At 39.5% G+C, this 14433-nt stretch overlaps 1 protein-coding gene across 8 annotated transcripts in view; it reads right to left on the bottom strand.

Moving 5' to 3' along the window:
* The window catches only part of FRY (FRY microtubule binding protein), a 339156-nt gene that overhangs the window by 33370 nt on the left and 291353 nt on the right, over positions 1 to 14433 (bottom strand). For 6 of the 8 annotated variants that reach the window (XM_047723094.1, XM_047723100.1, XM_047723095.1 and 3 more), the window contains 6 exons: positions 13827 to 13988; positions 11260 to 11334; positions 8588 to 8758; positions 5739 to 5747; positions 2196 to 2396; positions 1478 to 1639 (listed from right to left, as the gene is read on the bottom strand). In XM_047723094.1, coding sequence (XP_047579050.1) covers positions 1478 to 1639; positions 2196 to 2396; positions 5739 to 5747; positions 8588 to 8758; positions 11260 to 11334; positions 13827 to 13988 — 780 coding nt within the window. The remainder of the gene's footprint in view (positions 1 to 1477; positions 1640 to 2195; positions 2397 to 5738; positions 5748 to 8587; positions 8759 to 11259; positions 11335 to 13826; positions 13989 to 14433) is intronic. The other 2 variants (XM_047723096.1, XM_047723099.1) reach the window with 1 other exon arrangement.

Below are 14433 nucleotides of genomic sequence, written 5' to 3'. Positions count from 1 at the left end.
AAAATGTCTTTTATTTTCCCTTTCTCACATCACGGCTATATCGCACACTGTGGAAACCCAGCTCGGGTGGAAAACAGAGAGAGCCTTTCAGAAATTAGACTTAAATTTTCTTTGATTGAATTAGAGGATTCCTGCATGAGTTCATAAACACATTACCACTCAGGTAGTGCTTTCTAGGAGAAATCTATGTAACTTAGCAATCAAAATTGAAAAATTGAGAAAATGACTATTCTAAGACTGAAAATAGCAAATGCTAATAAGTACACACTTATTTTGTGATGTGCTTCCCATAAAATGTAATTTCTTAATCTTAGGACTAATCTTAGGCATTTTAATCTCAGACAAGTTTCCTTTCTGGATCTTTTTTTGGCAAGAAAAGGGACTTTGCTGACTCTGAGAATCCAGACTGTAGTCCTTCTGCACCAAGGCACTCTCAGAAATAATTTTTTAAGCTTCAACGTTTTTAAGTGATTACGATTGATTGGTTGTTCTTGGTTTAAAGTATGTTGATTTCCCTGGACCTCAAATCTGTTTTAAGTGCACTATAAAAGAATACACAACAGCCAGTATTATAAATTTTTCCATTAGAAGTATCAGAAAGAATATACTTTTATATATTTTAAAGATCATTTTATAACTTTCTCTTTCAAACTTATACTACCATAGCAAACTCAGGATAAAGGACACCTACTACCAACAATAGGTTATTTTGTATTTGTAATATAAGAAAATACAATTCTATACTAAGGGGCATATATGTGGGCACTATGTGAACACAGTGCGGATCGTTTTATGATTAGGATATCTTAGGGAAATTTTGATAAAATTAACCTTAAATGTAATTTAATCAATCATCTTAATTGTTAGATTTTTAAAGACCTGACCTTTTAAATAAGAAAATTGTATCTGTTACTTACTTTTCTCCTTAGTCTGGCTAGGACAATTTTGTTTAAATCTGGCATAATATTGTGATTAACACTGAAAATTCCAATAGTATGCCAAAATGCCAGAGTGGAATCAATGTACAAATTGTGTAACTGGTTCCTACATAGGAAAAAATTTTCCCAAGTACATGCAGACACCCACACCTCACTTAGCATATTGTTTTGTAAAAGTCATGACGAAGAACAGCAGTTTCCAAGTCAAATTTCAGTTGAAATTATCCATACGCTCAGACATACACTGATTAGTTTTATCATTAATCAGCAGCATTCCTGCTATATGGAAAATGTGAAATGTCTCATTTGAATGAGACCTCAAAGTGAATCTCTTTCAACCAACAAGAAGATGGCTGCTCATTTAGCAGGGTAAAACAACTTCCAAACATAGGCTCCCATGCACAAATTCAATTATTTCAACAAAGTCAGAAAGAAAAAGGATACAGTCCCTCCACTTAGAGCCCCCAAAGACGTCTCAAAAAATTGGAAGTACTTTTTCTTTAAGAAAACTACAATCACGATTGCCCAAATCTCTTCACCTTGGAGCCCTCAGAAATCTGCAGATTATTCATATCGGACAAAGACGCCTCGAAGCTAGCCATTCTGGTGTTAAAGGAATGAGGGTCCGCAGGGGTCATATCACAGGCTGTGGTGAGAGATTCCATGGGATTCGTCTCCTCAGAAGGGGAGCGAGTCATGATCTGCAGAGAGAGCAAAGCAAATAAAACACGGTGTGGAGTTTCTTTAAAAGCTCAAATGATCCTTTATGTAAGAGTACAGACCATTGTGCGAGCTCATTCTGGGGTGACAAATATTATTTAACGTGCCCATCTCACTACTGTTGGAACTTAACCCCAGCAGCTGGTGTAGGGCAATAGGGCACAGAACTCTTAAAACACAAGCACTCATATTTGCAGTTAACCCCAAACAAATGTCCATTATATTTCCTAAAAACGTCAGATGTCTCAGGCATTTTTAGAAAGAGTCCAGCCTCGTAAACATATTTGAGAAAAAGCGAAGGCCTTAACAGATCTGATGGTGTTCAAGGCTTCTAACAAACACCCCAGTATTTGTGTCTGTTTGCAACCTGTAGACAAGAGGCTGGTTATTATCATCAGTTGGACACCCCCTGACATTTTGGGTGTTAAGTTTAGTAGCCGTGCCAAGTTTCTTTAGCGGCACCTGGAAACCACACTCCTGCCTCAATTACAAAAATAAGTCTCCCGTTTTGCAGGGTGGGAAGGTAGGCCTACTCACTAGGTCGGAGTGCTCCAGGATCTGGCTGGTTGTAAGGTCCTCCTCTTCGGAGGACTCATCGGAGTCCTCGTGGTTCATTTTATTTAGGCTGGGAGACCTTCCCGCAAGTTGGCGCTCCTCCAGGAGCTGCATATCACACTTGTCCAAACTGTCCAGAGAACGCCTGCGTACTCCCCAGTTGAAATTGTCCATACTCTCACCCTGAAATCACAGCAACGGCTGGTTGTTATGCCAGAATCTTCCTGCACTCACACCTTCACACATTCAGTTAGTCATAGCTTAGAAATAAATGCTTTCACTGTGAACTTCCAAGCTCTCGTCTACTTTGGTACCAAACATTTTGTTTACGTGATGTGAAAGGTAGTAAAGCATACTATTTTCACCTCAATGCATACAGAATTATAGGTAGAAGTGATTACACACTTCTCTTGGGCCTGGTGGGTAATATCCTGTTTTATTTTATTATTTTTTTAAAGGTGACTTTAAGTCAACTCTATAATGATCTAGGTGTCCGAAAATCATTAAGAAAGAGACCATTTCTATTAAAACAACCTCCAAAGACGTATGGTCCCCTCTCTGGCCCATTTAGTACTGTTTTCGGAAGGAAAAAGAGTAGGAGCTATGCTGTAGCACATTCCACATCCTCTGGGTATTAAGTAGAAGAGTATTAGGTAAACATTCCAGCCTGTTCCTGCTACAGCAGTTTTCGCAGATCAAACGCAGAGTTAAAAGAATATATGAGAGCAGCTGAGTGAAGTCTGACGGGTCATGCACTATGCAAAGGCCAGAGCAGCGTGGCTTAACTTTTGTTTTAGGTTCTTCTTTAAATAATTGTCCCACCATAGAAAATCGTTGCTGAGATGATTGACCTGGTACCGAGTGCTAATGCTGACCTGTACCTTTTTATTTCCAAGACCTTCACTAAGTGGCAATGCAGGCATTAGAGCTTCTCATATCCCAGACTTACTTTTACAGACCATTTGATATTAAATAAGCATATCTGTCCAACACAAAAATCTTCCCTAGAAAGTAATTTGGGTTTTATTTTTTTCTCTCTGTTAAAACAGGAATAAAGGAAGTCTTCCCCAGTCCCTTGATAAGCAAGTTTTAACCTATGTAAATATATAACTGAATGAAACCTAGCCCAGAATCTTTTCATTTAGAAGTCATTTGAAACACTGTCTGATGGTTTGCTGAAATAAAGTAACTTTTTCTGGTGGGAGCTCAGTGAGTAGCATAATCATATAATATGAGAGCTGTAAAACCACTGTTAAAAGTATAAGCTTTAAATTTATTAATCTTCCTTTGGGTTAAGGATCTATTTCTTCTGGATCCTAATGGAGCAAAGCTTGCCATCCTCATAGATCTCTCATATAACAGATGCTTTAACTTTTCTGAAGTCTTTTTTTGGCTATTTGTGGTAGAAGGCAGTAGGTAAGAATCCCAAACCCATTCTGGATCTGATACAAAAATTATCATAATTTATCCGCATATATGATGTTTAGGATTGTTCTTAGGACTGTTTGATTATAAAGAGTAGCTGTTTCTGCTGTTTCATCTGTATCTATACCTTTATCTGTATCTGCTATGAGAAATTGTCACCAAATAATTTTTTTTCCTAATAGAAAAGATTAACTGTTGTGTTGGGATTTTAAAATAGCTCTATCAGTGAAAAACTGAAAGAAAAATGTGGAAGAGGTGAGAGTTCTGGAAAGAAAAATAAAATGCTAGGTGTGAAGAAATTAAAAAGATGAAAAGAGTAAGAATATAGAGAAAAAGGAGAGAAAGGTGCAAATTACTGGGAGAAATACACAAATATGAATATAAAACCTAATTCCTCAAGCTGATTCTCTTGCACCACATCAGTGAATGGGTTGGATGAACTATCTTAGGCAACAATTCTGGACGTCTCGCACACTGAACCCGAGAAGAATCATGAGCTTACAGAGAAATACAGACGTCTCGGGTGAGGGAATGCTATCCTGGGCATGGATCGCTGTTCCTACTGTAACGGCTATACCTCTGGTGAAGACCTGAATGCACCAGGCATGAGAACTAGGGGTAAGGGAAGGGTGTTCTTGAAGGAGGAATATCTGGTGTCTTTCTAGAAGATGCAGTAGCTCCATTAGAGGTGAACGTGTTGAAACTGTTTCCCTGGCAGTGGTTGAAGAATTGAGATGCAATAGGGCTTCTGTAGTATGGGTATCTATAGTCTAGCTCGAGGTCAAGTGTGTGAATATTAAAAAGTCAATAGTGCTACAGTCTAGCTCAAGGTCAAATATGTGCTTATTGAAAGTCCATAGTGCTCACCAACTTCCAATTATAAAATAAATTCTCATCATAAGAAAAAAAATTGTAATGTTGTGTGGTGAGGATGATAACTAGATTTATTGTGGCCATCATTTCCCAATATATATGACTATAAAATCATTATATTGTAACCCTCAATATAATATAATGTTATATATGTTAATAATGCCTCAGTAATAAAAAAAGATGGAACAAAAAAAAATAGTGCTATAGTTTAGCTCAAGTTCACGTGTGTGGTCATTAAAAGTCAACCTATGTGGTCAAAAGTCAAAACAGTGTTCTACTGATTATGTCAGATTTTCTATGTGTGAGAAATTCAGGACATGGGTAATTATTCAAGACAATCTGCATTATCAAACTGTAGTTATCAAACTTAAATAACTACTCAGGATTTATACTGAGATGAGAAAGTATTAGTGATGGAACATTCAAGAAGTATCAGAAATAATATTCTTTGAAATAATTTTTTTTTTATCGTAGAACTCTGTCAAGTAAGGTTTATTGTTGAAAGAATGTAGGTGCAGCATGGTCAAAATATATTTACTCAAGTATACACCTTCTCAGTCAGTCTGGCATGACACAAGTACAGTAGGGTGCTCATACGTCAGTTTGCCCCCAGTGGTCCTGGCTTATGACTGTTGTCTACATGCGGTTATTATTAGCACCTCCGGTTACTTGAGAAATGGTTCTCATTTGGATGCAACTTTATATAGTCGCCATACAGACAGAGTGCCTGGAAAGGCATCTAAATGCACTGGAGAGTGCATTTCCAGGCATCTCATGCCTGGAAAGGATCTGACTGGAAGTGTTGGTGGTATACTGTTAGCTGCAGCTTGCTGACTTCACTTTTCGTAAGAGAGTTGAACCACAGAACCAATCCAATTTGACAGCTGCTTTCTCAGAAATCATAAAATTTCCATAGATTTTCATATTTAAAACCTCACTTTCACTCAAGAAATATACTTATGCAGCTTCTAGACTAGGCATCTCAAGGTTTTAAAACTATAGTGTTTATAGCTTAGAAAATATTTGTGTTTATAGTTTAGAAAAATATTTTCCATACTGGAGCAACAAAGAAAAATCTTCGTATCACACACACCTCAATGTAAATATGCACGCAAACAGGCATACATATGCTAGAAGGGAGGAAAAAAGCAATTATGTTGTTATAAGTCTGCAATGATGCAAAACATCTACTTAGCATATCTGAATTAAAGATAGCAATCATCTTACCTGAAGTTCCTTGGTAGCAGAGTAAATGGACAGAAAAACAAATAAGAGGTCTATTTAAAATGATTAAAGATACTCAAGTGCATTCATCTTAGTTTTAACACAATAGCAATAAACAGGGCCAACAATATAGGGTTCAGTAGATGTGACTTCAAAAAAAAAAAAAAAATGGTAAAGATAGACAACCCTCCAGAAAGAGAAATCAGTATCAAACACCAGGAAGTTCCAACCATTTTAGGGGTGGATGTTGTAGCCGGGGTAATAAATCATAAGTACAATTTCTGGAATAGCTTGCCACTTTGGTGACTAGCAACTTCTGCTCCTCAACACTTTATTTTGGAGGGGGCCGCGGATGCTTAAATTTTTATTTGTGAGAAAATTGTTAAATGTTGTGAGAAAACGAATGAGGGCCATCAAGTGGGGGGAAGAAAGGTGGCATCCCCTCATCTACCTCCCAAGACGGAAGTGTTTTCGGTTAGGATATATTCACTGCTGATGTGCAACTAATAGCAAGGACACGTTAACCTTTAAAGATTCAGAAAAATCCCAAGGTGAACTTACAGATAGGAGTCAATACATTCTGAGACTATTTAATGAAAAGGAAGAGACATAAAATAAAACACAACAAAACAAAAAACTTGTCTTTCTTTTTTGATAATAGACACCAGATAAGCTTGGCTCCTCAGATGAGACTATGCTGAAATTATTCACCAACGACAGAACAAAGGAATGCTTTCTACGTGCCTGACACTCCGTAGAGGTTTTTATCTTACTTCCTGCCTCAACTTGACAAGCAGGTATTAGCATACCCATCTAATAGAAGAGGAAGTCAAGAGAGATGGCATCCACGTTTCAGGGCATAAAGCTACATCAGTGGGAGAGCCGAAATTCCAAGTTGGACCTGCCTGACCAAAGCTTGAGCATTTTTACTCTAGTACTCTGTAAACTTGCTAGAATCCCTTATTATAATCTTATTGAGAAGGAGCAAAACATTCTCAGATAGTTTATTCCTCTTGGATGGAATATATACCCTCACACTCTTAGGTTTCTTATAAAATCTTAATCATATAAGATAAAATGATCACTATGATTTTGAAGCTCTTGTCTGCTAGGATAATAGAACATTAGAAGGAAGAGCAAGTATTCATTATTTATTGTTCCTGAAAAACATTAGCATAATATTTACCTTTAAGTTGAAAGGCACCTCAAATTTGCCTTCCTTTGTATTGACAGAAATGAAAGTTTTTTGTTTTTCTGAAATTGTGTTTGATTCCTCTATATCACTCCTGCGAGGTCATGTCCCAGAACACTTTTTTTTTTCCTTTTGGCTGAGACTGGAAAGTGGTACCTCCCTGTGTTCATTAAGCTTTCCCTCCTTTCTTTAACTTCCAGAGTAAAGAGGGTACCTAAGCTTGAATTCTAGCCGAAGAACAAAGATTAGGTCAGTGGCCCAGATCAGGGAGCTACTCTTCTAATATTCCACATAGCTCTGCCCCAGGGACATTTTGAAAGTATTCTAAATGGTTGTATTTTGCTTTAGACTTTTAAAAACTATCCTCACCCCACTTAGTTATTGATTTCTCTATTACTCATTAACAGTCAGAAAATTCTGCAATACTTTTTACTAATTCATGGTGAAAAGCTGACACTTGTTTTAAAGATGTCTTAAGGACTGGGTCTGCTAAACTTGTTTTCTAGAGAAAGAACAGGTAAAGAAAACATTCTTCATTCTGAGGACATAATTCTCCCCAGACATCCAGGGTAAGCCATGGGTGGGAGGAACAAAAGTGGATAGCTCCTTGGCCTGACTGCAGTGTAAGAGGACTGGTCCACAATCATGTCCTTTTAGGGAAGATGAGCAGCTAATGGAAGCACCATTTCCTACAAGTTCATAGTTAAGTCAGGAGATGCCCATCAGAGGATCTGATAAACTGTGAATATGGGCCTCTACTTTAACTGAAAGACTGGCAGAAAGCCCTTTCTCTTTCTGGGAGAATCAGTGCATTTAGCTAAACGTGAACTCCAGTGTGTTAAGGAGCCCGGTGAGCCAGCTGGGTACTAGGCGTATTACATATGCTAGTCTCCCCTCAGTCAATTTTGTTTTCCTCCATGAGGCCAAGACTAGCCCCAGCTGGAAATGAGAGGGTCAGAATGATGCCCCTCCTTCCAATCCTAGTTTTCAAAATCATGATTCATAACTGAAAGCATCCTATTACCATAATTATCATTCAAATCCCCGAATCTGCATTTGCCAGTTGAGACATGAATTCAGCTGCTCCAGGTGTCGGGAATGCTAGCTACCGACCTAGAGCAGAGCTCTCATGCGCCTTCTATCTTGTTTCAAGTTGTAATGATTTCATCAAGCAGCACAAGGACGCTGGAGCCCTCAGGCTCCCATCTCTTGCTGGAGCAGGCAGGCTTTGAAGCGATCGAATTAGAGTAATTTCACTTTAAAAATAATTAGATGCTTAGCATACTTTACCCAGGTACCAGCAAACGGGCTCAGAACTTGAATGTTTTTGTGATTTCTTTTCTTTCTTTCTTTTTTTTTTTTTTTTAGTTCACCTTTGGACTGATAATACACACACTCTTTGTGTGATCATTAAACGTCAGCTCTTTGCCATTTAGAAATAACTTGGCAGCTTACGCCGTGGACTCAGACAGGAAGGGTGTGGTAACTTTCGCCAAAGTTAAGCTGCTGTCCTTTGAATAAGCTGATTCAAAATAAAGTTTACAGCTTTCCAATTAAGGACTCGCTCATAAAACCTCATTATTTAGCGGGGAAAAAGAAACTGCTTCTGTTAGTCAAGGGAAAGCGGACTGGGTTATTCCTTACAGAGAATATACCGTACCTCTCCATCCTCCAGCTCCACATCCAGGAAATCAAAGTCCCTAAACACCCTAAACTGCTGCTCGCTGTTCGTGTCGTCCATGTTCTCCTGCTCGCGGGCACCGTCCTCCGAAGACACCAGGCTCGTCTGGTGCTCCAGCAGGTCCAGATCCCCGCACGACGAAAAAATCACCTGCGAATCACAAGCGTCCTCTCCTGAGAGACCGTTCTCCCTTCGGGTGTTTGTGCTACAAAACCCGTAATTGGCTCTTCAGGGCCCTCTATTCCCAGTACACACCTAATTCCTTCAGTGGGTATTTTTAGAATGTTCTCTCATTATTTATGTTGGACAGGTGCCTTCAGATTAAACTCATTGCGAAGACGCAAGTTCATGCAAGAGGAAAATACTCAAGTCACACTGGTGCTTTGTAGTGGATGAAGACTGGATCCCGTGTGTGTGTGTGTGTGTGTGTGTGTGTGTGTGTGTGACCACTGAATGTGTGTTCACAAACTAGGGCAGCCAAGAAATTTTCCATTGTTTCTGAACTGAGGTTAGGAATTGTACACAAGCATGTACACTTCACAAACATACGAGCACATGATAGTTTAAGGATTACTGATACCAAGATAGGTTCTTGTAGAATGACCTGTGGGAGCAAAGGATTTAACCCTTTCAGAGATAAACTGGGAACTGATAAAGAATAAGAAACAGAAGCCAAAAAGTACTTTCCTTCCTCATCTGAATTAGACGGGTATCTGAGCAGCCACGCTCGTAATTTATACCTAAATTCCTTTCCTGTTGATATAAACAGAACAAAACTTTTTTTTTCCTATTAAGAGCTTTTGTATGTTAGTATTTTAAAACTATCTTCTGTGTTTAGGTTCTTTCCAGCAGGACATTTTACTAGAACTTTATAGAAATAAGAAACTGCAAAGGAACCTCATTGTTTTGCTATTTAGCCTCTCCTGAAAATAGATTGATATTAAATAAAGTGAAAAATATGATTTTTAAAAAGATTTTATTTATTTCTAGAGTGTGAGCAGGGGAAGGGGCAGTGGGAGAAGGAGATACAGAATCCTCCAGCAGACTCTGTAGTGAGCCAGGAGCCTGAGGCAGGGCTCCATCTCATGACCCAGAGATCAAGATCTGAGCCGAAATCAAGACTCAAACTCTCAACTAACTGACTGAGCCATGCAGGTACCCCTCAATATGATTTTTAAAAATGATTATAATGTCTATTCTTCCTTGAAAAGTAGATAAATCATCTATAAGAATTTAATATAACAAGGTCTCTCAAAAGAAAAAATAGATTTTAAATGTACTTTCTTCCCCCCACAGTGTTTGAGAACAGTCCCGTGGCTGGCACTATGTTCTCATAAAATGGCCCACGACACACACTTTGCACAGGGATGGTGACTGGGTCTCTGGGATCAATAGCACTGAGCACCAGGCACCTAGTTCGTGAGAGATGGGGCTAGAAATTGGATTCCCTCCATCGAAGGCTCTTTTCCCAGTTAGTGCCATGGCTCCCATCTGTACCCTGCTCTAGGCAAACATCTGTAGCTAGAAGAGCCTCAGCACAGAAGCAGGCAGTTTCGATCTGAGGAGGACGTGCCAGCCCCAAGGGCAGTAGGTAATGGCCCTTGCTGGAGGGCTGCCCTGCAGAGGCAAAGTACTCTTTTCCTCTCCCTCCACCTGCCCCTGCCACGATTGCCTCGACCCCTCTGCCCTCAGTAATGTCACTGGAGCCAAGCAACAAGCCCACTGATCAATTACACGAGAAAGGTGACTTCAGCGGAAGCGGAGCTTAGCTGCTGGCTGGCTGCGGCACCTTTCCCTGGATAAGAAGACACCAATCTGCGCCTGCGCCAGAATGTATGCGTCTCTAACATTTCACCTGCTCGGGAACTACACTAGCAGACACATTCTGAGATTGAAAAGACAGCTTCCCTGGGCAACCATTTGCTCATTCTTACTTTATTTGGGAAATTATTTAGTTTGCGATTTATTTTTTTGTTGATAACAAAGATGCTGAGATATGGACGAAATAAAAATGCCCAGTGAAACCAGACCCTGGGATTTTTATTGCTTTGACTACAGTAGACTCACAGACAACTTGAATTTTCTAAATTATATAAAAGCGTCAGAGGCTAAATTCAAAAACTGCGATTATTCATTTGTTCCAAAGCCCAATGGCATGCTGCTGTTATTCTGTTTTAACTATAACATCAGTGGACATTTATAAGAGAAAAAAACAAACAAACCCATAATGATATATCATTATTTCCATCCCTATGGTGCATGAGTAAAACAATGACATCACAGGAAGTGGTATGCATACACAGAGCAAAACTGCACCCCAGAGGAATGTATATTAAACATGATGGTGCAGGAGAGAGTCGTAAATAAGGACGTCTGAGCATCTTTATAAAAAAAAAATCCAAGAAACCTTAAACAAGGAAAACAACTGAGTATTTACTTGAAGACAAACTAGAGCAAACAGCCCACAAAATTGTTCATTGTTCATTGTTTCTGAGCTAGGTGAGATTAAAAATCACAGTGTGGAGAGAATCTAGGGGTTTGATCTAGATGGTGGGTATCATACCTGTAATTCCTAGCAGATTTCTCTAAAGCTAAAAAAGATTGAAGAAAGACATGGTACCGACATACATGGGATACTTGGCAGAACTTACTGATGGATTTTTGCTTAATCCTACTTCTTGGCCACACAGAGAAAGGACGTGCACCAACTTCTCTTTTGTCCTTTTCTGGAAAAGAGACACACAAACACGTTTTACTCATGAGGTCCTGGGATCAAATATTCTCCAATACTGGAAGCCATTAGACACTTTGGACTATGGGCCCTGAAATGTCGCCAGTGAGAATCGAGACATAAAATACACAAAGGCTGGGAATGAAAAAGGAATGCAAAGTATCTCATTAATAATTGCAAAATATTGGCTGCATATTGAAATAATAATATTTGATATATGGTAGATTAAATAAAACATATTATTAAAAATGATTTTATCTGTTTCTTTTTATTTAAAAAAATGCAACTGTTAGAAAGTTTAAAATGAGGCACACATTATGTTTATACCGGACAGTGCTGATCTAAGTTTTCCCAAGGGAGGGGGGTGAAAATCAGCCCCTGGTTCTTCAGCAGATACTGCTGACTCCCCTTGATAATCTTGTCTGTTACAACTTTCAGCATTAGCAAGGCTTTCCTTATACCTAAATTAAATCTTTAATGTTCCAGTACAAATCTATTTTCCTCAAATGGGAGAAAAACTTTACCTTCTGCAGAATTAAAAAATTCAATTATCTGCAAGCCATATTAAATCCTTTTCAATTTATTCTTCCTAAAGTTAAACAGATTCAATTCCTTTTGCTTTTCTTCACGAGCCTTATTTTTGGGTACTTACACATGGAGATTCTTCTATAAACTGTCACATTTTCCAATGACATAGATAAACTAGATCTCAGGATAATTGGTGAGTTGAGAATGAAAAGGAAGAGTAGCGAGGGCCCAAAATATGTTAATGTACTTCAGAAATGCTCTTAAAGCAATCTTGCTAACTCTGGAAAATGATTTTTCCCTTTTAATCTGATTTAAGTTAATGTGGAGACTGCTAGGAGGCCAGTATCATTCATAGCCTTTCTTTCTTAATGGAATTTGGCTTCACTGCATTCTTCTTTCCAAAATTATAGAAGGGACTCTCAATACCATGTCTTTTCAAGGTCAAAGACAGGAAGACCTTGATGTGGGTGGATGGTGAGAGATTTGCTAACATATTTCCCTAAGTTTGTGGGCATTTTACAATTCTAGGAAGGAATCAACACAGAGGAACCTAGAAATGGGATGTATATTTTTCTTCTCTTTTCCAAATCCCCAAGAAAGTATAGTAGGTTCTCTTGCTCAACAGCTCAATGAAACGTCATTGAGAAACAGCAGTGCGCGAGCAGGTAACATGCCATACATTCCCTTCTCCTAACCTTGGTGAACCCTGCTCAGCACCCACCATTTGACCTTCTTCCAATAATACCATCCCTCTTTTTATCTTGGGAACAGCTCCTCTTGCGGTAAGTGGGGCTTTGCCTCCCTCACACATGTTGCAAGAGTCCCTTCTCTAGAATGGGTATGGATGTTGGGGAAGGAAAGCCTCTGTCCTAAAGTCATCAGAGCCAAAGACTGTGCAAATCTGGAGCTGCTGGAGGCTGTTGGTGTTTCATAAGACAAGAGTCTGCTTGAGAATGAAGTCTCTGGAGAGGGAAGGAGGGCCACCACTGGGAAGGAAAGGGGAGGACAGTGAGAAGGAGGGAGAGAGAGGTTAAGGATCCAGTTCCTTGATTTGTGTTCTAGAATTCAGCTGTGTGTGAAGACAAGATACGGGAGTTAATTAATTCCTTTTCCACTTAAGGTAATTTTCCACTGGGCTTCTGTCATGTTAGTTACTGAAGAGCCCTGAATAATGCAGAGGTTTCACTCAACGCAATACAGCCTTAGGCTGTGATAACAGAACTACAGAGGGATCCAGCAGCCCACTGTGCTCCGTGTGGCTCAGACTGTCTATGGAGGCCATGACTGGAGTGTGTGCTTAGAGGACAGCAGTCAGAAGGGCCACTGGAAAACAAAGTATGTGCATATCTTAGACTAAGCGCAAGCCTCCCAAATGTCCATTCACAGAGCAGCAGGTAGATCTGACTACTTTCTACCTACTCTTTTCTCCCTGACCCCTTAGCATCATTCACTAATCTCTTCCCTCCTCCCGCCCCTCTTCATCAATGTAAGAACTGAGACAATCTTACTGGTCTACACAGCACTGTGGCTTGAGGAAGCAACCATAAAAGCAGATTCTGCATTTGTGCAGCCCTATCATGCAGAATGAGCTAGGAGAACTAAAGATGCATTATTTGGAGAAAAGAGGGCTCATCTGGGCTAGTGGCAGAGGGAATGGGTTTCTTTATCTATTTGAAAGGCTGTCATGTTAAAGAGAGGTTACATTTCTTTTTCTAAGTCTTAAGAGAACTAAGACCAATGGGTAGAAGCAGCAAACATCAGACTTCACCTCAATGTAATGAGCAGTTCAAAGATAAAATAGGTTCCCTTGGAATGCCACGAGATCCTCATCTCTGAAGTGTTGATGCCTCGATGGGCAACGTCAGGTTGGCGATGAAGGAGCGCCTTATCACATGCGCAGCTGGGCTCACTAGGTCCCCCTGAATTCCCTTCCAATCCTGGGAGCTTAGGATACTGTACCTGAGAATACTGGGGTCTTTTCCAGCTTACAGGAACAAGGACATTGGAGTTGGAGCCTGATGATGTGGACGATATGCTCCTGGTGACAGCCATGGCCCTGGGCTTCCCATCCCGTCCAGAAGAGCTCTGCAGCTCGTCATACCGCCTCCCAATGATGGGCGTCTTGACAAAAAAAAAAAAAAGGAATAAAAAAGCTCACATTCTCCTATCTGTTCAATAGTTCTGTGGAATATGGGATCACTCTACCCAGCAGCAACCAAGCACGGCTTGTGTGACTAAACCTTAGAGAAGTTCAGAGTCACAAGCGGGCTCATTTTCCTGATGTTCAAACACACATTCTAGCATTTTACATCTTCGACATCTTCCCACCCTCTTTAGCAGCTGAAAACAAATCCAACTGCTTGTTCTTAAACATACTCTAGAAACCACTGATAACGATGAGAAGCAAAATGTTCAGGAAAGCAAACAGTTTTCAGATGTTTACGCTGAAAAGGATTGCTTATAATTATAACAAGAAACCTTTATAACAAGTTCCTTCCCTTCTTCTTGAATTTTAAATACTCTCAAGTATTTAAAAATTTATTGAAATGGATTATATCCTTTTGAT

The sequence above is a fragment of the Lutra lutra genome, chromosome 3, assembly GCF_902655055.1.
Source record: "Lutra lutra chromosome 3, mLutLut1.2, whole genome shotgun sequence".
In the NCBI taxonomy this organism is placed as follows: Eukaryota; Metazoa; Chordata; class Mammalia; order Carnivora; family Mustelidae; genus Lutra; species Lutra lutra.
The sequence above is the reverse complement of the archived record's forward strand: the minus strand, read 5'-3'. Positions and strand labels throughout refer to the sequence as shown.